The sequence below is a fragment of the Pristis pectinata genome, chromosome 14, assembly GCF_009764475.1.
Source record: "Pristis pectinata isolate sPriPec2 chromosome 14, sPriPec2.1.pri, whole genome shotgun sequence".
Taxonomy (NCBI): domain Eukaryota; kingdom Metazoa; phylum Chordata; class Chondrichthyes; order Rhinopristiformes; family Pristidae; genus Pristis; species Pristis pectinata.
In genome coordinates, this window is record NC_067418.1 from 1380129 (window position 1) to 1406703 (window position 26575).

The 26575-nt window shown below is 50.5% G+C and overlaps 1 protein-coding gene across 1 annotated transcript; it reads right to left on the reverse strand.

The window, feature by feature from the left end:
* Positions 1–261: 261 nt before the first annotated feature.
* Positions 262–23108, reverse strand: LOC127577595 (lymphatic vessel endothelial hyaluronic acid receptor 1-like). Its single transcript, XM_052028858.1, has 6 exons — positions 22962–23108; positions 14706–14874; positions 13428–13567; positions 7091–7363; positions 3489–3552; positions 262–1027 (listed from the first exon to the last, which is right to left on the reverse strand). Exons 1-6 carry the CDS (start codon positions 23041–23043, stop codon positions 934–936), a joined length of 822 nt encoding a protein of 273 aa, XP_051884818.1. The 5' UTR covers positions 23044–23108; the 3' UTR covers positions 262–933.
* Between the last annotated feature and the right edge of the window lie 3467 nt (positions 23109–26575).

Here is a 26575-nt window from a genome sequence, read left to right on the forward strand (position 1 = left end):
AACATCCCTTGTAATATTGGGAATTAAATTCCAGGCAGGAACGTTCTTCCCTGCCACAGGCATTGAATGCGGGATGGAGAAGTGGTCCCCCTCCCTCACCCAACCCTCCTCGTCCTTCCCTGCTCACTCTCCCCTCACTCCCCAGCTTCTCCCTTCACACGGCTCCCTCTCCCCTCCCCAGTCCCCTCACTCATTCCTTCCCTCCCCCCACACTTCCCCACCATTTCCCTCCCTGTCTCCCCCTCCTCTCTCTCAATCTCTCCTCACTTAACTCCTACCTTCCTCCTATCTTCTTTCCCTCTTGACTCACTCCCCACTCCTCTCCTTACTCTCCTCTGACTCCCCCCTCTCATTCTCTTGGATTTCTGCCTCCATCATCCTCCCCCCACCTCCCCCTCCAATTCCCCTGTCCCCACACACACCGCCCCTTGTACATCAGCGGAGAGACGAGCTCAGGGTAACCCAGTCTCAGCAGCACCTTCTGATGTTCTGCTGAAGGGTTAAAGCAATAACTCGGTGCCTGTTCAATGATTCAACATTGTTCTGATTCCCTTCCCCTTTCACCAGACTGTTGAAACAGATCCTGCTGTTTGTTAACGGACGGTTTACTGGCCCTTGCATGTTGGGTTCTGCGTGCGCTGACATAGCCTGGGGAATAAGACAATTCACAACATTCAAGCAATCTGTAAGATGGATGTGCTGATGACAAAGGATAGGAGGAGGGCTTGTGTGCCCACAGATAAGAGGGGCTGAATTGTTCCCCCCTGCCCTACCCCGCCCCCCCCGCGGTGTTCATTCAGTGTAGTTCAAGAAATAACCATGTTCACTCATTCTAACCCCACATTCTGTTCTGGATGTGTATTAACGCTGCAGGAGGTTCCTTGCTTGAGGTGGGAGCTGTGATCTCAGCCTTTGGTCCCTGCTCAGTGGAGCTCATGAGTTGTTCGCCGTCAGACTGTGGCTCCACACCTCTGCCTCAATGTTTTCCTTCTGGCCCCTGGTGCTCGAGTATGAAAAGCTCCTGCGTCTGAAGGTTGCAAACAAAACTGTTAGACGAGTGCCCAGCAGGAGTGCAGCAAGGTCAAAAGACTTCACATTTCGTAGGTCATATTTTCTTATGACATAGAAGGAGGCCATTCACCCCTTTGAACCTATTCTGGCTGTTCGAGAAATCCCACATTTCTCTCTCACATGTCTATCCTCACCCCGATTTTCCAGCTGCCCGTCTACACTTGGGCCACTGAACCGACCATCCCACACGTCTTTGGGATGTGGCAGGAAACCAGAACAGCCTGGGTGGTGGCACAGAGCTCAGGAAAACCCCCCAGTCCCCCAGAAACCCATCCCAATCTCTGCAATGGAGACTAGAAATGTCTTTAATTTGAGGTGGTTTCTCACCTTCCAGCAGTTTTTATAAATTATTAGCAGGCAGGCACTTCGTGAACAGAGACAAAATCTGCAATTATTTAATGCCTTTACTTTGGAGAAAAGCTTCCAGAGGCGCAGAGGGGGTTGGGCTTAGAAACCAGCAGGGGGACATTGGTAGCAAGCAGGCAGTGACCAAAGGCTTGGTCAAAGAGGTTTGTCAGGAAGAGAGAGGTGGGGGAGAGAGAGGTGGGGGGCAGGGAGAGAGAGGTGGGGGAGAGAGAGGGGTGAGGGAGAGAGAGGTGTGGGGGAGAGAGAGGTGTGGGGGAGAGAGAGGTGGGGGAGAGAGAGGGGTGAGGGAGAGAGGTGTGGGGGAGAGAGAGGTGGGGGAGAGAGAGGTGGGGGAGGGGGGGCATCAGCATCTCAGAGGATCAATTTTGGGCCCAACACATTGATGCAATCACACTGAAGGCACACTGGCGGCTCTATTTCATTAGGAGATTTGGTTTGTCACTAAAAACTTGCAAATTTCTGCAGATGTCCGTACGGAGAGCATTGTGACTGGTTGCATCACAGCCTGGTATGGAGGCTCCAATGCACAGGATCACAAGAGGCTGCAGAGGGTTGTAGACTCAGCCAGCTCCATCACGGGCACAAGGACATCTTCAAGAAGTGGTACCTCAAGAAGGCAGCATCCATCATAAAGGACCCTCACCATCTAGGACATGCTTTCTTCACATTACCGCCATTGGGGATGAGGTACAGGAGCCTGAAGACCCACACTCATCATTTTAGGAACAGCTTCTTCCCCTCCGCCATCAGATTTCTGAATGGTCCATGAACCCATGAACACTATGTAATATTTATATCTTGCAGTGTACTGCTGCCGCAAAACCACACATTTCATGACATCTGTCAGTGATAATAAACCTGATTCTAATTACTGGGTTGTCCTACCAAGAGAGGCTGGACAGGTTGGATCTGTATTGGTATTGGTATTAGTTTATTATTGTCATTTGTACCAAGGTACAGTGAAAAACTTGTCTTGCACACCGATCGTACAGGTCAATTCATTACACCGTGCAGTTACATTGGGTTAGTACAGAGTGCATTGATGTAGTACAGGTAAAAACAATAACAGTACAGAGTAAAGTGTCACAGCTACAGAGAAAGTGCAGTGCAATAAGGTGCAAGGTCACAACAAGGTAGATCGTGAGGTCAGAGTCCATCTCATTGTATAAGGGAACGGTTCAATAGTCTTATCACAGTGGGATAGAAGCTGTCCTTAAGTCTGGTGGTACGTGCCCTCAGGCTCCTGTATCTTCTACCTGATGGAAGAGGAGAGAAGAGAGAATGTCCCTTTGTACTCCTTGGAGCTTAGAAGAATGAGGGGTGACCTTATTGAAACATATAAGATCCTGAGGGCGCCTGAGGGGTAAATGTTGGGATGTTTTCACTTGTGGGAGGGTCTCGAATGAGGGGATATAGTTACAAGATAAGGGGCTGATCATTTAACACTGAGATGTGTTGAAATTTCATCTTGTAGAGGGTGATGAATCTCTGGAATTCTCAATCGCAGACAGTGATGGATATTTATAAGCAGAGATAATTCAAAGTAGAGATACATTTTTGAAAAACTATCAGGGGATGGAGGACTATGGAACTGGCGCAGAGAAGGAGTTAAGACCTGGGGTTGATAGAGCAGGCTCGAGGGGCCCAGTGGTCTACTCCTAATTTCTTGATTTTTGTGCAAGGTGGATTGGAGAAGTATATAGCACAGGGGATTGGGAGATGAGGCAAAATGTCAGGGTCAGAGAGTTAAAGGATTCAGGGGTGGAAGGGTGGAGGTCACAGAGAGAGAGAAAGACAGGCCAAAGTGGGATTTAAATACAAAGCAAAGAATTTCTGATGTTGATATACCAGGATTTCAGGGCACTGTGTGATGTTTGAGTTTCTGCTTACGTCCCAAATTAACACTAACTGGAAGCTGAGTCTGAACTTCCAGGACTTGTGTGATGCCACACTGTGTCTCCCCAATATAAAACTCTGTTACCGATCCGGAGCCACTTCATAACTCTCCCTCCCACTCAGCAATAGAACTCACAAACTGAGGAGGTTCTTACTTTCTGAGGTAGCAAATCAGGATAACCAAAAAGGCCAGGAGCAGAATGACAATCACGACCAGCACTGCAAATAACAAAGAAACCAGGGTCAACCTCACACACACTTTGCAAAACAAACCTGATGACTGTGCAGGATCTCCAGAGGCTGTGGGACTTCTCTGCGAGGGAGGGAAGGTTAAGGGAGGATCTTCAGACAGTTTAACCTTACTATAGGAAGCATGTGATTAAGGTGGAGAGGGTGCAGAAAAGATTCACAAGGATGAGGGCAGGCGCGGTAGTGTAGCGGTTAGTGTAATGCTTTACAGTGCCAGTGACCCCGGTTCAATTCCGGCTGCTGTCTGTAAGGAGTTTGTACATTCTCCCCGTGACTGCGTGGGTTTCCTCCGGGTGCTCCGGTTTCCTCCCACATTCCAAAGACGTACGGGTTAGGAAGTTGTGGGCATCCTATGTTGGCGCCGGAAGCATGGCGACACTTGCGGGCTGCCCCCAGAACACTCTACGCAAAAGATGCATTTCACTGTGTGTTTCGATGTACATGTGACTAATAAATAAATATCTTAACTATCTTATCTTATCTTATCCTATCTTATCTTATTTTATGTTGGGAAGTTAAACCAGGGCAGAGCTTACACAGTGAATGACAGGGCCCTGGTGAATGTTGTAGAACAGAGAGCTAGGGGTACAGGTACATAGTTCCCTGAAAGTGGTGACACAGGTAGAGAGGGTGGTGAGGAAGGTGTCTGTCACACTTGCCTTCACTGACTGAGGCATTGATTACAAGAGCTGGAACATCATGTTGCAGCTGTGCGAAGCATTAGTTAGGACTTTAGTTATGGGGAGAGATTGCACAGGCTGGGCTTGTTTTCTCTGGAGCAAAGGAGGCTGAGGGTTAGGGTTATATAAGATTATATAAGACCTGATATAAGACAAGATATCTTTATTAGTCATGTACATTGAAACACACTGTGAAATGTATCTTTTGCATAGAGTGTTCTGGGGGCAGCCCACAAGTGTCACCACGTTTCCAGCACCGATGTAGCATGCCCACAACTTCCTAACCCGTACATCTTTGGAATGTGGGAGGAATCCGGAGCACCCAGAGGAAACCCATGCAAAATGATGAGGCATGGATAGGGTAGGTAGCCAGAGTCTGTGTCCCAGGGTAGGGGTGTCTAAAACTAGAGGGCACAGGTTTAAGATGAGAGGAAGGAGGTTTAAAGGGGGCCTGAGGCGTAAATTTTTCACACAGGGTAGTTGGTATCGGGAATGAGCTGCCGGGGGAGATGGAGGCAGGAACAGGAACAACTTTTAAGGCAACTGGACAGGTACTAGAATGAGCGGGGCACAGAGTGAGATGGAACTGATGCAGCAGTTGGGATTAGTACGGATAGGCATGGGGTCGGCATAGTCACAGTGGGCTGAAGGGTCTGCTTCCATACTGTACAACTCTAGGACTGTATGACTCTGTGCTGGAAATACTCAGCAGATCAGGCAGCATCAGTGGAGACAAAGGTAGGCTTAGTGTTTCAGACTGAAGGATCTTCATTGGACCTATTCACTGCCAAACTCGCTGCAGTCTCGGACTCCCTCCTGACTTCCCACAATCAACATTGGATGACCAATTCCTGACTCCCCTTTCAGTTGGAAATTCTCGAGGACCTTTGGGCCCACTGGTCCGTGTCCACACCTCACCTTCACCCAAGGATCCAGTCACCATTGTGTGTCTCAATCAAAACACAGGGGCAGGTGGGACTTCACAGTGTAGGCTGATGGGTAAGCAGTGTTACAGCAACAGCGGGCATGGGAAATGGGAACCAAAGGAGGGGAGAATGTTGATAAGGACATTAGAACCATAGAACCATAAAAAACTACAGCATAGAAAACAGGCCATTCGGCCCTTCTCGTCTGTGCTGAAACATTATTCTGCTAGTCCCATTTACCTGCCCCCAGCCCATACCCCTCCAGACCTCTCTCGTCCATTTATCTATCCAATTTACTCTTAAAAGTTAAGAGCGAGCCCACATTTACCACATCAGATGGCAGCCCATTCCACACTCCCACCACTCTTTGAGTGAAGAAGTTCCCTCTAATGTTCCCCCTAAACCTTTCCCCTTTCACCCTAAAGCCATGTCCTCTCATACTTATCTCTCCTAATCTAGGTGGAAAGAGCCTACTTGCATTAACTCTGTCTATACCCCTCATCATTTTATAAACCTCTATCATATCTCCCCTCATTCTTCTCCGCTCCAAGGAATAAAGTCCTAACGTGCTCAATCTTTCCCTGTAACTTAACTCTTGAAGACCCAGCAACATTCTAGTAAATCTCCTCTGCACTCTTTCAATCTTACTGATATCCTTCCTGTAGTTCGGTGACCAGAACCGCACACAATATTCTAAATTTGGTCTCACCAATCAGTTATACAACCTCACCAAAACATTCCAACTCCTATACTCAATACTTTGATTTATGAATGCCAGGATGCCAAAAGCCTTTTTTACAACCCTGTCTACCTGCGACGCCACTTTCAGGGAATTATGTATCTGAACTCCAAGATCCCTTTGTTCCTCCGCACTCCTCAGTGCCCTACCAATTACTGTGTATGTCCTCCCTTGATTTGTCCTTCCAAAATGCAACACCTCACACTTGTCTGCATTAAATTCTATCTGCCATTTTCTGGACCATTTTTTCATTTGGTCCAGATCCCTCGGCAAGCTTTGAAAGCCTTCCTCACTGTCCACTACACCTCCAATCTTAGTGTCATCCGCAAACTTACTAATCCAATTTACCACATTATCGTCTAGATCATTGATATAGACAACAAACAACAATGGCCCCAACACAGATCCCTGAGGCACACCACTAATCTGAGGAACAACCATCTACAACCACTCTCTGTCTTCTCCCACTCAGCCAATTTCGAATCCAGTTTACAACCTTCCCAATGGATACCCATTGACTGAACCTTCTGAACTAATCTCCCATGTGGGACCTTGTCAAAGGCCTTACTAAAGTCCATGTAGACAACGTCCACAGCCTTACCTTCATCTACTTTCTTAGTTACTTCCTCAAAAAACTCCACAAGATTCGTTAAACACGATCTACCACGCACAAAGCCATGCTGACTATCCTTAATCAACCCTTGGCTGTCCAAATACTTATATGTCCTATCTCTCACAACACCTTCCAATAATTTACCCACTACGGATGTCAGGCTCACTGGCCTGTAATTATCTGGTTTACTCTTCAAGCCTTTCTTAAACAATGGAACAACATGAGCTATCCTCCAGTCCTCTGGCACCGCACCCGTGGCTAAGGACATTATAAATATATCTGCCAGGGCCCCTGCAATTTCTACACTAGTCTCTCTCAAGGTCCGAGGAAATATTTTGTCAGGCCCTGGGGATTTATCTACCTTTATTCGTTGTAAAGCATCAAGTACCTCCTCCTCTTTAATCTCTATATGTTCTATTGACATTGTTTCCTCAAACAGTGCCAGGGGAATATCTAAGGGGCAGGACAGCTCCTGAAGGATTGTGATGAGGCCTGATTTACCAGTGGAGCCTCGCGAATTCCCACTTCTTGCTGAATAGTAACGACTCACCACAGTAGATGATCTGATTGCCCAACAGTGGTTTGTTCCCCTTTGGATCGGTCTTGTCATCAATGTCTTGCGTCGACACTGATGTTTGGATTAAGGTGGACAAAACGGACCTTGTTTCTTGAGGTAGGGTCGTTGCTCCGGATTCTGGGTGGGGCACAGTCTCAGAGCTGAATGCAGGGGTGATCTCCTGACCTGGTTCCACCGACGATGCTTCTGTCGTGAAGGTTGTGGGCGGAAATATTAACGGCTCACAGACATTCGCCTTCTTGGAATCTGGGAAAGGGACAAAGCTGAAGTTACGTGTTTCAATAGGTCAGAATCCCAATAATCAAAGGACCCGGAGGTGACCATTTGGCCCCTCTACCCTGTTCCACCATGTAAATGAACTGTGTGTGACCAGTAGCTTTAGAACACAATCAGTAGTAGTAGGAGTAGGCCATTCAGCCCCTCGTACCTGCTCCACCATCTAATGAACTCAGGACTGATCTGTTACCTCAGCCACACTTTACTTCATTAACTCTGCAACCTTCACTACCAGTTTCTAAGAATTTCTCACCCTCTGCAGTAATTATACTGGTGACTGACCCTCCACACGTGCCGGGGAGAGAATACCAAAGATTTACCACCCTCTGCATGAACATATTTCTTTACATCTCAGTCCTGAATAGCCAACCCCTGACTCTGAGGCTGTGACTTCTGGCTCGAGATACCCCAGCCAGGGGAAACATCACCTCTGCATCCACCCTCTCTTGCCTTCTAAGGCTGAGCGAGCTGGGGCTTTTCTCGTTGGAGAGAAGGAGGATGAGACGTGACTTGATGGAGGTGTACAAGATGATCGGATGGACAGTTAGAGACTTTTTCCCAGGGCGACAATGGCTAACATGAGGGGACATAATTTTAAGGTGATTGGAGGAAGGTATAAGGGGGATGTCAGGGGTAAGTTTTTTACACCGAGAGTGGTGGGTGTGTGGAACGCACTGCCGGCAGAGGTTGTGGGGGCAGATACGTGAGGGACATTTAAGAGACTCTTAGATAGACACATGAATGATAGAGAAATGGAGGAAGGGTTAGATAGATCTTAGAGCAGGATAAAACGTCGGCACAACATTGTGGGCCGAAGGGCCTGCACTGTGCTGTAATGTTCTACGTTCTATGAGATCATCTGCCATTCTTCTAAACCCGACAGAAGGCAGGTCTTAGTCTGCTGAACCAGTGGATCAGTCAGCACACTCCCTTCGAAACACTGAGAGGGGAGGGGAGGGGAAGATAGGTTCGGCGGCGGAATCTCGTTGAGGGTGGCGGGACTTGTGAAAGATGATCCCTTGGGGAAAGTGGTGGAAGTTCCAGAGATGGTTCCCCTCACAACTGGTCCACTCCTCACCTCCACCAACCACTCCCCTCCTCCCACCATACCCCCATGTAACGGCAGGAGGTGCACCGTTTCTCATTTCCTCCTCCTCCCCACCATCCTGGCACCCAAATGGTCTCTCCAGGTGAAGCAGCGATTCACTTGCGCCTCCTCCAACCCAGTGCACTGCAATTGGTGTTCACACTGTGGCCTCCCCCACACTGGGGAAATCAAACACAGATCGGGTGACCGCTATGCAGAGCGCCTGCTCTCGTCGAGAGGAACGAGTCTGAGTGGTGGCATACTGGTTGTAGAGCACAGAAGCAGGCTGTTCGGCCCACAGTGTCCATGCTGACCATCAGACACCCATCTATACAGGACTTCTGACACAGTATGTGGACAGGCTGACTACAGAAGAGGCCATTCTGGACCTGGTACTGGGCAATGAGCCTGATCAGGTTTCAGATCTCAGTGGGAGGGCATTTTGGAGACAGTGACCATAACTCCTTGACCTTTACCACAGCCTTGGAGAGGGACAGGAGCAGACGATATGGGAAAGTATTTAATTGGGGGAGAGGGAATTATGATGCTATTAGGCAGGAACTTGGGAGCGTAAATTGGGAACAGATGTTCTTGGGGAAGTGCACACCGGAAATGTGGAGGTTGTTTAAGGAATACTTGCACGGGGTTCTGGATAGGTTTGTCCCACTGAGGCAGGGTAAGGATGGCAGAGTGAAGGAACCGTGGTTGACAAGAGACGTAGAATATCTTGTAAAGAGGAAGAAAGAAGCTTGCCTAAGATTTAGAAAGCATGGATCAGACAGGGCTCTGGAGAGTTACAAGGCAGCCAGGAGGGAGCTTAAGACTGGACTTAGGAGAGCTAGAAGGGGGCATGAGAAGGCCTTGGCAAGTAGGATCAAGGAAAACTCCAAGGTGTTCTACGCATATGTGAAGGATAGGAGGATGACTAGAGTGAGGGTAGGACCAATCAGGGATAAAAGAGGAAACATGTGCCTGGAGTTGGAAGAGGTAGGGGAGGTCCTCAATGAACACTTTGCCTCAGTATTCACCAGTGAGAGAGACCTTGACATTTGTGAGGATGGCGTACACACGCTGATACGCTGGGACATGTCGACGTGAGGAAGGAGGATGTGCTGGAACTTTTGAAAAATATTAGGACAGATAAGTCACCGGGGCCGGACGGGATATATCCAAGGTTATTACAGGCAGCGAGGGAAGAGATTGCTGCGCCTTTGGCGATGATCTTTGCATCCTCACTGGCCACAGGAGGAGTGCCAGATGATTGGAGGGTGGTAAATGTTGTTCCTTTGTTCAAGAAAGGGAGTAGGGAAACCCTGGGAATTACAGACCAGTGAGTCTTACTTCAGTGACGGGCAAATTACTGGAGAAGATTCTTAGGGACAGGATTTATGGGCATTTGGAGAAGCATAGGCTGACTAGGGACAGTCAGCATGGCTTTGTGAGGGGCAGGTTTTGCCTCACAAGCCTGATTGAATTCTTTGTGAATGTGACAAAGCACATTGATGAAGGTAGAGCAGTGGATGTGGTGCACATGGATTGTGGTAAGGTGTTTGATAAGAATACTCATGGAAGGCTCATTCAGAAAGTCAGGAGAGAGCTGGGCTGAGAAGTGGCAGATGGAGTTCAACCTGGAAAAGTGTGAAGTGATACACCGAGAGATCGAATTTGAAGGCAGAATAAAGCTAATGGCAGGACTCTTAGTGGTGTGGAGGAACAGGGGGATCTTGGGGTCTTTGTCCCTTGATCCTTCAAGGTTGCTGCGCAGGTTGACACGGTTGTTAAGAAGGCGTATAGTGTGTTGGCCTTCATTAGTCGGGGTATTGAGTTCGAGAGCCGTGAGGTAATGTTGCTGCTCTATAGAACTCTGGTCAGACCACACTTGGAGAACTGTGTTCAGTTCCGGTTGCCTCATTATAGGAAGGATGTGGAAGCTTTAGAGAGGGTGCAGAGGAGATTTACCAGGATGTTGCCTGGATTGGAGAGCATGTCTTATGAGGATAGGTTGAGTGAGCTAGGGCTTTTCTCTTTGGAGAGGAGGAGGATGAGAGGTGACTTGATAGAGGTGCACAAGATGATAAGAGGCATAGATCGAGTGGACAGTCAGAGACTTTTTCCCAGGGCAACAATGGCTAACACGAGGGGGCATAATTTTAAGGTGATTGGAGGAAGGTATAAGGGGGATGTCAGAGGTAAGTTTTTTTACACAGACGGTGGTGGGTGCGTGGAACGCACTGCCGGCAGAGGTTGTGGGGGCAGGTACATTAGGGACATTTAAGAGACTCTTAGATAGACACATGAATGATAGAGAAATGGAGGGCTATGTGGGAGGGAAGGATTAGATAGATCTTAGAGGAGGATAAAATGTCGTCACAACATTGTGGGCTGAAGGGCCCGTACTGTGCTGTAATGTTCTTTACTGATCCCATTTACCAGCACTCTCATCCCTCTCTGGCCTACTCTGGTTATCATCTACCCATTGATACCGCCACTATTGGCTTGTACCAAGATGGACAATGATAAGCAGTTTCACAAACCCTTGACCCAACTTTGAATGCTCTATATGAGCCCAGCATTAACAGCTTCTATATTCAGTTCAAGAGTCTCACTGCCCCCTGTGTGCGGGAGGGGTCCCGATTCCCTCCGATCGATTGGCCCCCTAGTTCTGGGCTTCACCCACTAAGGGGAAGACATTTCCATGTCCAACCTGTTCAGTTCCCCAGTCAGTGCTCTCTCACTTAATCCCTGTCCTCTAGGATCACAAACCCACTCTCTGCAAACAGGCTCCTGGGTCACTTCTAGGATGCAGCGTTACTCTGGAAATTTGGTTTGCTCCCTGTGATGAGAACATCAGCACAGCAAGAGGTCACAGACAGCGCGGTGACAGCAGGCTGGGTGATGTTGGTCCTGGAACAGACTGAAGGAACTCCACCAGTCACAGAAAATGATGAGTGAGCTTTTATCCTCACTGCAGACAGTAGATCGGTAGAGTTTCATGTCTTATTTAAGAGTTCTAATACTGGTGTACTCCCTCAGTATCACCCCCCCCCCACTGACCCTCCCTCAGTACTGCCCCTCCCACTGTGACCCTCCCTCAGTACTGCCCCTCCCACAGTGTGACCCTCCCTCAGTACCACCTCTCCCACAGTGTGACCCTCCCTCAGTACTGCCCCTCCCACAGTGTGACCCTCCCTCAGTACTGCCCCCCCACAGTGTGACCCTCTCTCAGTACTGCCCCATTTTTTTTAATAATAAACGTTTATTCACTAAAAGCTCTACAAAAGACAACCAGTGTCAATACACTACATCTAATACAGAAAAGAAGAAACTACGCAACGACATACTACGGTAGAGAATGCAAACTAATACTAACGAAACACACACGTGACGCTACACCCGTCAACACGACACGCGACACTCAAATAAGAATCGCGTTCGTACCGTCCACGACACACGCGATCCCCTGAGGGGCCCACCGAGCGCGGAACTCGGCTAGGGTGCCCGCGGAAACCGCGTGCTCCCTCTTCAGTACTGCCCCTCCCACAGTGTGACCCTCCCTCAGTACCTCCCCTCCCTGTGATCTCCTGGTTGGTCCAGCGGAAGTGGTGTCCTGGGGTGACCGGGAGTAACCGCTGGAGTCGGGGACTGGGACGGTAAGGAGAGGGACTGGATCATCGGGACAGCCATGGGCGCAGTGTCAGGTCTGGGACAATCAGCTCCCCCAGCCGCAGTGACCCGGGTTGAGCACAGGGTCTGGGATGGTGGGCTCAATTCTACCTGTCACCCTGACACCTGGTCCACTGACAGAGGAATGCGCAGACCCGACTGCGGCAGCTGCGGCTTGGAGGAGCGGTCCTGACGGAGCGCTGCACTGCCTGATGGGGTGGTGGGGGCAGAGGCTCTCAATGGTTGGACGAGCACTTGAATCACTGGGACAGAGATGACTGCGGACCAGCTACTGGTAAATGGGATTGGTGCCGATGGTCGGTGTAGTCATGCTGGGCCGAAGGGCCAGTTCCTGTGATGTACTGTTCCGTGAGAGAGTTTGTCAGAATGTGGTGGGACAGAAAAGCCGGTGAGTGGTGACTGAAAACTGAGCAAAATGGCATTTGAATCAGCAGCAAGCAGGAATAAAATGGAGCAGGGGATGTTGACCGATGATAAGAGTGACCTGCAGGATGTTCAAGAAGGTATGGGAAGTATGAAGAGGCAGAGGAAGGATCTCCTGTCAACAGGCTCACAATGCAATCTATCTGAAATACTTCCGTGACGTCCACTGCAATTGGTGTAGTGAGTCGTGTAGTGCAGAGAAATCAGCTGAGTTCATGCTTTCTGCAAACAAACACCAGGCTTTGAAAAATTAGCACCCATCTCATTTGTAACAAGGGTGGGCAGAGGGTCACACGCTCCCTAATTAGGAGTTTCCTGGAAGCAGCCATTCATCACCCAGGAGCCACGAGTTAAACACAGAGAAGTCCCATCGCTCCCTTCCTGGGTCAGGGCTCATTCCTCTCCCAGCCACTGTCTGAGGCCGAACCCAACTGTTCACAGCTCAGGGTCTCGAGAGACCACGATCTCGAGGGCCCGTGACATCTTCTCACAGCTCCCATCAGGCAGGAGGTACAGAAGCCTGAAGTCCCCATACCACCAGGTTCAGGAACAGTGACTTCCCTTCAACCTTCAGGTTCTTGAACCGACCTGCACACCCCTAACCCTACCTCAGCAACGGAACACTACCGACCACCTCTTGCACTGCTGTGGACTTTCCCTGATTATATTTTAATTTGCACTAACGTCTTGTTTTTGCACACTTTTGTGTGAGCAAAAGAGCAAAAGAGCAAAAGAGCAAAAGAGCAAACCCGCCCTCATTGGTCGAGCCGGGCCATGCCAAGTGAATGGTGAACCTCCCAGTGTACCGAGTGCGGCGGGGTGCGTTTTGGCTCTGGTTACCGTTCTGTCGGAAGCAGTAAGCGTCATACTTCATGGCCGGGTCCTGCTTCCAGATCACAACACCCGTTTTATTCTGTCCACATATCTCCTTCAGAGTGATTCTCGGAATAACAAGAAACCCATCTTCCACCCAGCCGTACCTAGACAGAGATGTAACTGTTAGAGCCACGTGGACACAGACAACAACACTGGTCGGAACCGCCTGCTGGAAGTCAGGCATTGGTGACATTCCCGGGAAAAGCGAAATCAGACATCGGCACTTCACCGGGGTAGACATTCCCGGTGCAATACTGAGGGAGGGGCAGTACTGTCTCACTGTGGGAGGGGCGGTACTGAGGGAGGGTCACACTGTGGGAGGGCGGTACTGAGGGAGGGTCACACTGTGGGGGGGCGGTACTGAGGGAGGGTCACATTGTGGGAGGGGCGGTACTGAGGGAGGGTCACACTGTGGGGGGGCTGTACTGAGGGAGGGTCACACTGTGGGGGGGCGGTACTGAGGGAGGGTCACATTGTGGGAGGGGCAGTACTGAGGGAGTGTCACACTGTGGGAGGGGCAGTACTGAGGGAGGGTCACACTGTGGGGGGGGCTGTACTGAGGGAGGTTCACACTGTGGGGGGGGCGGTACTGAGGGAGGGTCACACTGTGGGAGGGGTAGTACTGAGGGAGGGTCACACTGTGGGAGGGGTAGTACTGAGGGAGGGTCACACTGTGGGGGGGGCTGTACTGAGGGGGTGCTGCACTTTGTGTTTTGCAAGTTGTATGTAAAATATTTCATGTCAATGTTTTGCAGAGGACTGTGGGAGCTCTCCCCAGTGACCTGGAATTAGTATTTACCCCTTAACATGACTACACAAATGACTTCTTCATTACATTGCAGTTTGTGGAACCTTGCTGTGCAGATGTCGGCTGCGGACATCTGCCGACATTGAGGGGATCATGCGTTGTTGGTGACGCCAGTGTTAACTGCCCATCCGTGGTCTCGGCAGATTGTCAACCCCTTCAGGGGGCAGGTAGAAACCAGCCGCACTGTTGTGGAGCCAGGTTTAGGCTCAGGTTTGGTGGGGTAAGGAGGGTAAACCTCCTTCCTTGAGGGGCATTAATGACCCAATCCACCAGTTCCTTGTCAGCATCACTGAATCTGTCCTTTTATTCCAGATTAACTAATCGAATTTAAATTGCCTGTTCTTTAGTTGGGATTGAAGCCTGCACCCTGTTGTTCAAGGCTCCACAGTGCAAGGTGACTGCCACACGGACTGACCGGTGCTGACGGAACTTACCTGCACCTTTCAAACCCTTGCTGGAGTGCACGATCCACCTGCGCCTTTGTCGCCAACACCGAGTCGAAGAGTTGGCAGGCTTTGTGTGCCTGTGACAGGTTCAGATTGTACTCATCCTCCAGAATGATGTGGAAAACTCCCCAGACTCGGCACTCATCGTATTTAATATCTGCAACAGAGGACGGAGACAGCAGGTTCACCTGGATCTGTCCCGAGACACATGCTACCGACCCCTCTCTGTGTGTTAAACAGGTGAGCTGAGCTTGTTGGTAGGCTGGAATGTTGCGTTTTATGTCAAATCAGGCATCAAATCCAACTCAGGAACAGGCCCTTCAGCCCATCAGGCCCGTGCTGACCATCTAGTTAGTACCTACCTATTTACCAGCACTTGGTCAGCACCTTCTCTGCCTTAATGATTCAAATGTTCATCCAGACACTTCTTCAATGTTGTGAGAGTCTCAGTCCCCACCTCCCCCCCCCCCCCCCCCCCCCCCCCCGCCCCAGGCAGGGTGTTCCAGACTCCAAAACCCCCCACAGGGGAAAACATTCCCCCTCATCCCCTCTAAACCTCTTCCTCATCATCCTAAACCTGGTGTTCTAGCTTTAGACATCTCTGCTGTGAAGTAAAGGTTCCTACTAGCTATGCTATGTATGCCTAAAGCACGTACCACCAGACTCAAGGGCAGCTTCTATCCCACTGCTATTGGACTCTCGAAGGGACCTCTTGTACCATAAAGATGGACTCTTGATCTCACAATCTACCTTGTTGTGGCCTTGCACGTTATTGTCTGCCTGCACTGCACGCTCTCTGTAACTGTAACACTTTATTCTGCATTCTGTTTTCTTTACACTACCTCGATGTACTGATGTGTGGAATGATGTGTCTGGATTGACATGCAGACAAATGTTTTTCACTGTATCTTATACATGTGACAGAAATAAACCAATAATTGTAATAATAAGCCCCTCATGATTTTGTACACCTCTGTCAGGTCCCCCTTTCAGCCTCCTTCACTCCGAAGAGAACAGACCCAGGTTCTCTAGTCTCTCCTCATAACCGAAATGCTCCGTCCCAGGCCACCTTCTGGAGAACCCCCTCTGCACCCTCCCCAGTGCAGTCACATCCTTCCTGTAGTGCGGTGTCCAGAAGTACACACAGTGCTCCAGCTGTGGCCTGACCTGTTTGATTTTTTCTCAGTATCACGTTCCCGTGTATTGATCAATGCCCTAAATTCCCCACCTTACCAGACAGATTCCTTACATTGAAATATGTACAATTCAGCTGTGCATTTCTCCCATTTACCTCATCATGCCAACATCTGCCCTGCTTCCTGGACTGATGCAGTTTTTCTTCTATAATTGACTGCACCTACGCCCACCCCCCCCCCACCTGTACATGTAATCTGTACCCATTCCCTCCCCCACAGTACAAGCAAACCTTGCCTTGAGGATATTGGTCCCATTCAGGTTCGGCTGCAACCTGTCCAGTTTGTACAGATCCCACCTTCCCCCCAAACAGACCCGGTGACCAAGGAACCTAAAGCCCACAAACCCGACCTATCACCTTACTCCTGTATTCACTCGCACACTGAAAGGGAAGGCCCTGAAATCCAGCGAGTCCTCACATGGACAAAGCCATGACAAAGTACTTGCATTTATATAGCGCCTTTAACATAGCAAAACATCCCTGGCACTTCACAGAGCCATGGATGACCAGTGAGATCAGAAGGTGGGATGACGTATGAGGCATTGGGGGGGTGGAGTTTTGTCCTCTTAACGACCAGGTGACAAATCTCAGGCTGTTGACTTTGATGACTGAGGCAGAATTTTATTAAACACACCAGTACCCCTGAAGTCGAAAGCCCCACCTCCTGCACCAACTATCTGCAAGATATCCATCTGTGCTCCAAACCTCCATCCTCACTGACACATGGGACTGGGACACGTCCGGAGAATGCTGGCTGGGAAGTCCTGCTCTTCAACTTCCTCCCAGGCTCTGCAATGTGCTTGCAGGTCCTCGTCCCTCTTTCTTCCAGCCCCCCCCGTGGACCCCAGTCCTCTACGGACACCAGGGACTGCAGATGCTGGAATCTGAAGCCACAGGAAACCTGCAGCAGGAACTCAGTGGGTTGAGCAGCACCTGTGTGGGGTGGGGAGGGGGGGTGGTGGTGGGGTTGTGGTGGGGGAGGAGGAATTGTAGATGTTTCGGATCCTGATGCAGAGTCTCGACCCGAAACATCGACATGTCCTTTCCTCCCACAGATGCTGCTCGACCCACTGAGGTCCTCCCACAGGTTGCCTGCTGCTCAACATTTGGCTGTTCACCCTCCTCTCACAATGTTCGGCAGCTTCTCCTCCACCCTGGCTCCAGGCACTGGAATCATACCTCTACCATTATCATCATCACTGGGGACCCTCACCACCCGGGACATGCCCTCTTCACATTACTACCATCGGGGAGGAGGTACAGGAGCCTGAAGACCCACACTCAACGATTCAGGAACAGCTTCTTCCCCTCCGCCATCAGATTTCTGAACGGTCCATGAACCCATGAACACTGCCTTGTTATTCCTCTTTTGCACTATTTATTTATTTTGTAACTTACAGTAATTTTTACATCTTTATGTCTTACACTGTACTGCTGCTGCAAAACAAGTTTCACAAAATATGTCAGTGATAATAAACCTGATTCTGATTGGGTTGCATTCCTGACCTCATGAAGCCTCAACTACTCATGGACCTAAGTCTGGCCCCATTCCAGAATCACCATGGCCTTCCCCAGAACTCAACAGCTGAACGAGACTGGGGAAGGTATACCCAGGAGAATCCTGCATTGTTCACAGGACGTTTCTTGTCTGCTCAGCGTTTCCCATTCCACCACTCCTGCGCTCACTTCAGCTGTGGTACGACACCACTAAAATGTGCGACCCATGTCACAGTCATCGCCCACCAGCTCTGAAGCCCAGAGGTCGACCTGTCCAGAGGACGGCAATACTGCCTTGTGGTTGTCCAGGCAACAAGAAACGGGAGTTTCCACTGGGCACAATGGCATTGTAGAACTTGTCCAAACTTTTCTCTCTTGACTACTGACTAAAACTTACCAACTCTCTCACTCTTTTATCATTAGATTTATTACTGTATATTGTTAATCAATCACTTTCAGTCAAATTACAATAATTGAATCCATTTTATTAAACGACTCTAATTCTTTATCTTTGATCCTGCTCGTCCCAAGCTCCCGCTTCAAAGGTGGAATTTGACAAATTTCCAGAACTGAAGGGAAAGAGCAGGGAAGTGAGGTAATTTGGAGAGATTTCTTAAAGAGCTGTCACAAGCACAATGGGCCGAGTGGCATCCTCTAAGACTGTGGCATTCTGTCCAGAGGAAGTCTTCTTGGTAATTTGGTAAATTGATTTATTATTGTCACATGTACTGAGGTACAGTGAAAAACTTTGTTCTGCATGCCATCCATACAGATCGTTTCAATACACAGTGCATTGATGTAGTACAGGGTAAAAACAATACAGAATGCAGAATAAAGTGTTACAGCTACAGAGAAAGATAATAAGGTGCAAGGTCATAACTAGGTAGGTTGTGAGGTCAAGAGTCCATCTTATCGTACTAGGGGACCGTTCAATAGTCTTACAACAGCAGGATAGAAGCTGTCCTTGAGCCTGGTGGTACGTGCCCTCAGGCTTTTGGGAGGGGAGAGAAGGGAGAATGTCCGGGGTGGGAGAAGTCTTTGATTATGTTGGCTGCGAGAGGTGTAGACTGAGTCCATGGAGGGGAGGCTGGTTTCTGTGATGTGCTGAGTTGTGTCTACAACTCTCTGCGGTTTCCTGCAGTCATGAGAGAGTTGAGATTATAATCAGCCGTGAGTTTATTGAAGGGTGAGGCAGGCTCTAGGGTCCGAGTGGCCTACTTCTGCTCCTAATTTACAAAATCGTTTTGTAAAACGAAGGTCATACTCACTCTGAACCCTGGGGTGATATCACCCACTCATGTGTGAGAGACCGGTTCTTCCTGTGAGTGGGGACGAGCTGTACAATGGCCACATCGTGTGGCACAGATACAGGACCTTCTGCCCACCACAAACGTGGACAAGAGCAGAAAGCTTTATCTCCGACAGTCAGTCCTGTCCAGGCTCAGCTTGTTGCTGGATCCTCGGTGTGGTGCCAGCCCCCAGAGCGAGTCAGGACCCAGCTCCTATCACCACCCATCCTTGTAGAGTAAGAGGAAGACAGGGGAAGTGAAGCAATCCCCTCACCATTTGTGGGTTCATGTCCTACCCCTTGTCTGAGCATCAGTTTACAGTCATTGTTCTTGGTTACAGTTCCGGTATTATTAAACTGTCTAAAAATATCACCCAGGTTCTCGTTTGATTCCTCTTGTGTTTCCTTTGGTTGCTATGGAATCCATCTGCCTCAGTTCTCTGGTGACTCATGTCTCAGGGCCTCGGGGACAGGGCCTCAGGGACTCAGGACTTCGGGGACTCAGGGGCTCAGTCCTGTCGTACATCCCCCTCGGGTTGTACCAGATTCCTTTTTCCTTCAACCATCGAACTAATGTCACCAACACAATTACAAACTCCTACCCCAGAGGAGGCCATTCAGCCCGTCTCAGCTGTGCTGGTTCTGTGAAAGAGCTTGCCAATTACAGAATCACAGAAGCAAGTCATTGGCCTGTTGACGTCAGGGTGGCTCTTAGGTCCTGCAGTCCAAGAGGACCCTCTCCCTCACCCTCAACCTCACCCTCAACCTTCCTCACCCTCACCCTCATCCTCTCCCTCTCCCTCTCCCTCTCCCTTACCCTCCCTCACTCTTTCCCTCTCCCTCTTCCCAAATCTGGTACTGTTAAGTATTTAGCCAGTTCCCTCCTCTCTCTGCACTGAAAAGTATTCCCCCTCCGCCTTCTTCCAATTCCCATTGTCCTTGACTCTGCTTCCATTAATCAAAGTCATACATCACAGAAACAGGCTCTTCAGCCCATCTGGTCCATGCTGACCAAGATGCCTCATCCAAGCTAGTCCCATTTGCCTGCATTTGACCCATAACCTTCTAAATCTTTCCATTCCATGGACCTGTCCAAGTGCCTTGTAGAAGTTGTTACTGTTCCTGCCTCAGCTACTTCCTCTGGCTGCTCGTTCCACATATATACCACCCTCTGTGTAAAAAAGTTGCCCCTCAAGTTCCTATTAAACCTCTCCCCTCTCACCTGTGCCCTCTAGTTCTTGATGGCCCGACCCTGGAAATGACTGAGTGCATTCACCCTGTCTATGGCCCTCATTGTCCCTTCAGTCACGGCGAGCACAGGGCTGGGGGGAAGATATGGTCACACAGGGAGGATTGGTTCAACATCACCACTGAGTGGGGCTTTTCAGGGAGCCAGGGCTCTCCTAGTGAGGTGACGCGTGGTCCAGGGTCTGACCCCCTCGACCTGCGATCTATCTGAAGGCGGTGTCACCGATCAACGCACGGACAGTGGCTTCAAGGTGAGAAGAGTGAAGGGTTGCAAACAGATCTGGACAGGTAAGGCGCGAAATTGCCAGCTGATGTGGGGAATTGTGGAGTTATCACCTCGGGAAGAGTGGAAAAGCAGGATAATTTTTAAAGGGAGAGAAGTTGGTAAATGTTGGATCCCAGCAGGAGCTGGGGCCTGGTTCAGGAGACACAGAAGGTGCCGGCTCAGAGACAACGAGGAAACTGCACAGGAGCAGGAATGAGGAAGTGGGGATTGGTGGGCCCACAGCCGGAGCACTGGGTGAAGTTCCCAGGAGGGCTGCATTCCTTGGAGTCAGGTTGACAAGGATCACCAGATAGCTTGCTGGGATTGGGATGGAGAAACATCCCAGCAGCAGAGACTGAGCACAATGGCCCTGTGCCCGTTGGAAGAAAGGGAAGTGATCTCATTGTCATGTGGAGGAACTCGAGAGGGGTTGATAGGGTGGGCGCTGAGAGGATTTGCCACCGGGTCTGGAACTGGGAGCACAGACTCTGGATATCGGCCACTTGAGACTGAGCAGGGGGAAGTGGTTGAAATTCTCTCCCCAGGTGCTGTGGGGAGACTGTGGGGACACTGCTGGTATATCACTGGACAGGTGACCCATAGACCCAAGTTAATCCCTCCGCAGTAACCAGGGAACGAGAATTCAACATGGAATTTGAAAACAAACTCCCCATTAGTGATGATAAACTCCAAACTACGGGATTGTTGGAAAATCCCTCGGGTTCACTCATTCTTGCGGAGAGGTTTGCTGCCCTTAGCTCGTCTGAACAACGTATGTTGGTCTTGAGACCCTCCAGAGTCTTGACTAATAACTGCCCTCCACCGAGACCCAGTGACCTACCCTATTTCTGGGTAAACAGGGGTGGGTAATAAACACGAGCCTTGCCAGCACACCCTGATCTGGAAAATCAGAGAATAAAAGAAGAAGAACATGTTCAGTTTGTTCAACCCTTTCTCACCTCCTTTGAACAGGCACACACTCCAGCTCTTGTGGTCCTGTCACCAGGCAGCCAACAGTTCTGAGAAAGGAGTCACTGTGGTGGCAGGTGCCTCTGCTGAAGAACCTGAGGCTTTGTTGGAGGTCATCAGCTCGGGTCAGGCAGGAGGCTGCAGTCTGGGTCAAACTCACACTGAGTCCCTTCACACTCCAGGCTGAGCTCACTCACCCCCACTCACCGCCCAACAGAGACCTCATCTTGTGGCCACACCCCTACCTCTGTAACAGCCTCCAAGCTCACACCCCACCCTGCTTCTGTAACCTCTCCAGCCCCATCTCTGTAACCCCCTCCGGCCCCTACACCCCTCCCCGTCCCTGTAACCCCACTGGCCCCTACCCCCATCCCTGCCTCTGTAAACCCCTCTCTAACACCTCTGGGTCTTGTGTTCTTCCTCGGTGCTGCACCATTGATGACTCTGCCATCAGCTGCCTTGGCCCTAACCTCTGGTATCTCCTTCCTGAACCTCCCCACCTCTGTTCTCTAACATCATCGCTCTGGCTGAGCCTTGAACCATGTTGCTTGGTCCCACTCCTGATGTGAGCAGTGGGACACTCTGGCACTCTACCAGCTAAAAGGTGCCATTCATATTTGCAAATTGGTGTGATCCCACACCATCCGGATTTGGAAATATATCATCATTCCTTCTTCATCACCGGATCTAAATCCTGGAATTCCCTCCCCAACAGCACCATGGGAGCACCTTCCCCAGGGGGACTGCTGCAGTTCCAGGAGGGGGCTCACTCCTACCTTCTCAGGGGCAGTTCGGGATGGGCAGTATCTGCTGGCCTTGCCGACATTGTTCACATCCCAGGGAAGAATTAAAATAGTTGGATAAACCTTTCAAGGAATGTGCCACAGGGCAGAGCAGGAGATGCCAGGGCAGTGGGACATCAAGGCAAAGGGACGGGTGGTCTCGTTCCTTTAGTTACACGGAAGAAGGCCATTTGGCCCACCAGGATCCCACCAGTGCAAACCCATCAGTCCACCCACTGTCCTTAAACCCCTGTACATCCTGCAACATATCCTCTCTTACACACCCTGAATGCCCCCTCCCCTCCCCTCCCCTCCCCAATTCTCCTGCCAGCCACATCCACCCACGGACAATTAACCCACCAGAAATGGGAGGAAACCAGAGTGCCTGGTGAAACCCACACGGTCACGGAGAACAGGCACGAACTGCACACTGACAGCAGTCAAGGTTGGGATCGACCTGTGGGGAAGCAGCACTACCCACTGCCCCAGTGTGTCACCACTCTGTGCCGTAACGTTCTGCACTTCTCTTTCTGCAGCCTCCATCTTATCCCCACCTGTGATCAATCTGGTGAGTGACTGAACCCGCTCTTCCCCAGCTGCGAGGTGTCTGCCTTCTGCAGATTTGCTCTCCTGCTTTGTCTCCCTCATCGAGAACTGCCACCTGCAGTTAGTTCCAGTAACCAGGAGCACCGAGTCCTGGTGAAGTCGCTCTTCCCACCTCTCTCCTGTGAATCAAAGTTGTCTCCAAACGTTTCACCGAGTCACGTTTAAAGGTCATTTCCGCTAACTTTCATCTTTTGTAATTTTACTTTTATTAAGCCAGTTTAATTTTCATTCCGGCTAGAAACAGATCAAATGTTTACAACAAATTTCTATTTAAAAGTATTAAAATAAATCCTCTCTAAATGAGGATTGACGACAACAACAAGGCAATCTCTTCCTTTGCAATAACACCACAGAGCAGATCCTTGACTTGCTTAATTGGAACAACTTGACTTACCTTGAATGTTGAGAGGAGCTTGAGGCAGTCCCACAAGAACCTGACTGAGGACAACCACTGAGATCACTCCCCACCTCGCCATACCCCCGTCTCCACACAAACCTTGCTGTGAGAAGTCAGTGTCTCGAACCAACGCCCAGGGCTGTGGGTGACAGTATGACTAGGAGCTGACTTAAGCCCAGCCCCTTTAACCTTGGAGCCACAGCACATGGGTAAAAGGAAACAGGAAATCACACGTTATCGGCTAAACTACCCAACAGCAGGAAAGTAGCAGTGGAACAAACATCTTCATAAGTTGTCCCATTTTGGAAATCATTAGAATCTTACGGAGCCGAAAAGAATTATTTCCATTTATATGACGAAAAGCGTAAATAATTTGCAAAGCGAGAAGGAATTTGCATTTCTATGATGTTTTACAGGTAATGACGTGTGACTGTAGTTTGATCAGGGAATCAAGGGATAATTCTGCAGTGCTTGGAGTCGGACCTCACACAAAGGAAGATGGATCAGGTTGTTCAATGTCAGTAAGGTCAACCAGCCCCAGAGGTTCCTCGGGGTGGTGTTCTGGGCCCAACCATCTTCAGCTGCTTCATCAGTGACCTTCCTTCCTTCATAAGGTTAGAATTGACATATAATTCATAAGGTCAACAGTGAATGGTAGGGCCCTGGGGAGTGCAATGGAACGGAGGGAACTAGGAGTAGTGCAGAGTTCACTGAAAGCGGTGTCACAGGAGGCGTTTGGCACGCTGGTCTTCATCAGTCAGGGCACCGAGTACGGGATTTGGGAAGTTATGTTGCAGCTGTGCAAGACATCAGTGAGGCAGCACTTGGAGCACAGGCTACAGTTCTGGTCACCCTGTTATAGGAAAGATGTTATTAAACTAGAAAGAGCGCAGAAAAGATTTACCAGGATGTTGGCTGGACTTGGGGGCCTGAGTTACAAGGAGAGGTTGTGTAGACTAGGACTTTATTCCCTGGAATGTAGGAGATTGAGGGGTGACCTGATAGATGTGTATAAGATCATGAGGGGCATAGACAGGGTGAGAGCACACAGTCTTTTTCATAGGGAGGGGGAGCTAAAAACAAGAGGGCAGAGGTTTAAGATCAGAGGTGAGAGATTTAAAAGGGACATCAGGGGCAGCTTCTTCACACAAAGGGTGGTGCGTATTTGGAACGAGCTGCCAGAAATAATGGTTGAGGCGGCACATTAGCAACGTTTAAAAGCCATCTAGATAAGTCCATGGATAGGAGAGGTTTGGAGGGCTTTGGGCCAAGCATGGGCAGATGGGACCAGCTCACTGGGCAACACAGTCGGCATGGAAGAGTTGGGCCGAAGGGCCTGTTTCTGTGCTGTGTGACTCTGTGACACTTACAGTGGGATGTTCACCAATGACTGCACATGTTCAATCCCATTCCCAGCTCCCCAGCCAACGAAGCATTCCACATCTGTACACAGCAAGACCTAGACAGTTCAGGCATGGGCTGATGTGACAAGTGACAGGTAATGACCATCTCCAACAGGGGGACACAACATAAAAGGGGCAGGGGTAGGTGGTAGGCCACTCGGCCCCTCAAGCCTGCCCCACCATTCAACGTGATGGTGGCTGATCTGCACTGGCCTCAGCTCCTGACCTCATTGTGTGCCAGTTCCCCACAACCCTCAATTCCCTGACCTTCCAAACATTTATACACTTGCACCTTAAATATCTCACATGATCCAGCCTCCTCAACACTCTTGAGGGAGAGAATTCCCTCTGGGAAAGGAAATTTCTACGCACCTCGGTGTTGAATTCCAGAGAGAATCTAAACATCTACCCTTGACGAGTCCTCACCATCGGCATCCCGGGGAGGGAGGCAGCACCCCAGAAGGGAAATGGAAGCAGATTGAATGAGAACATTCAAAAGAGAGTGGGATAAACATTCAAAGGGGAAGCTGCAGGGCAGTGAGGACAGGGCAGCGCGGACAGGGTGGCGCGGACAGGGCGGTGCGGACAGGGCGGTGCAGACAGGGCAGTGAGGACAGGGCAGAGTGGACAGGGCAGCGCGGACAGGGCGGCACGGACAGGGCGGTGCGGACAGGGCAGAGCGCGCAGGGCAGTGCGGACAGAGCAGTGTGGACAGGGCGGTGCAGACAGGGCAGAGCAGGCAGGGCAGTGCGGACAAGGCAGTGCGGACAGGGCGGAGTGGACAGGGCAGTGTGGACAGGACCGTGCGGAGAGGGCAGTGGGGACAGGGCAGCGCAGACAGGGTGGCGCGGACAGGGCGGTGCGGACAGGGCGGTGCAGACAGGGCAGTGAGGACAGGGCAGAGTGGACAGGGCAGCGCGGACAGGGCGGCGCGGACAGGGCAGAGCGCGCAGGGCAGTGCGCGCAGGGCAGTGCGGACAGAGCAGTGTGGACAGGGCGGTGCAGACAGGGCAGAGCGGGCAGGGCAGTGCGGACAAGGCAGTGCGGACAGGGCGGAGTGGACAGGGCAGTGTGGACAGGACCGTGCGGAGAGGACAGTGGGGACAGGGCAGTGTGGACAGGGCGGTGCGGAAAGGGCGGTGCGGACAGGGCAGAGCTGATCAGAGAGACCTTTCAAATGCCAGTGCAGACTCGATGGGCTGAACGGTCTCCTCCTGCACCGTGTCATTCCACGATGCTGAACTGGTTGAAGCCTGCCTGATTCAGTGGGTGTGTTTCAGATCTACTTCCGTTTGATGGTGGAACTGGGTGACAGCTTTACCGCAAGGCCTCTGTGAAACCCACTGACTCCCATCACCACCTCTGTCAGACAGATGCCACAGTCTCCACCGTAAACACCCTGAGGCTTCCCTGGGCCTTCTGGTGCTGAGGATTTAGAGACTGTCTGTGACTCTGACTGCTCCATTGACCGACACAGGGAATCCGAGGAAGAGCCTCTGACGCTGGATGTATCTCCAGATATTCTTCCCAGCCACTGCACTGCCACTGTCACAGCATCCAGAGACCCTCACCGCACCGTGGACCCCGAGGGTTTCACTGCAGAGAATTAGCGAGGATTTCATGGGCCCCTCTGCTCCATGTTCCTTCACCCTGTCCACGTTTCCCCCCCCATCACCATCGGCCTCTCTTCCTCTCTCCCTGTGTGTTTGTCTAGCTACCCCTTCATCCCCTCCAGTCGGGGGTGAGCTCCACACCCTCCCCGCACAACGTGGGACCGTTTCTCCTGCCGTGGCCCCAGACTCTGTGGGTGAAATCCCCACCCCCTGCCCTCCCCATGATCACATTCTGGGCCACTGTCCAAGGAGCTGCCCTTATGTGGGTGTTCCCGAAACTGACTGGGTGCACTCATATCCACTGTCACTACAGAGGGATCTTGGGGTCCAAGTCCATAACCTCCGAAAGTGGCCGCACAGGTTGATAGGGTGATGAAGAGGGTATGTGTCATGTTTGCCTTTATTAGTCAAGGCACTGAGTTCAAGAGTCAGGAAGTTGTGTTGCAATTTCAGAAAACTCCGGTTAGGCCCCATCTGGAGTATTGCATTCAGCTCTGGTCGCCCCATTACAGGAAGGATGTGGAGACTTTAGAGAGGGTGCAGGAGAGGTTCACCAGGATGCTGCCTGAATTAGAGGGCATGAGCTATAAGGAGA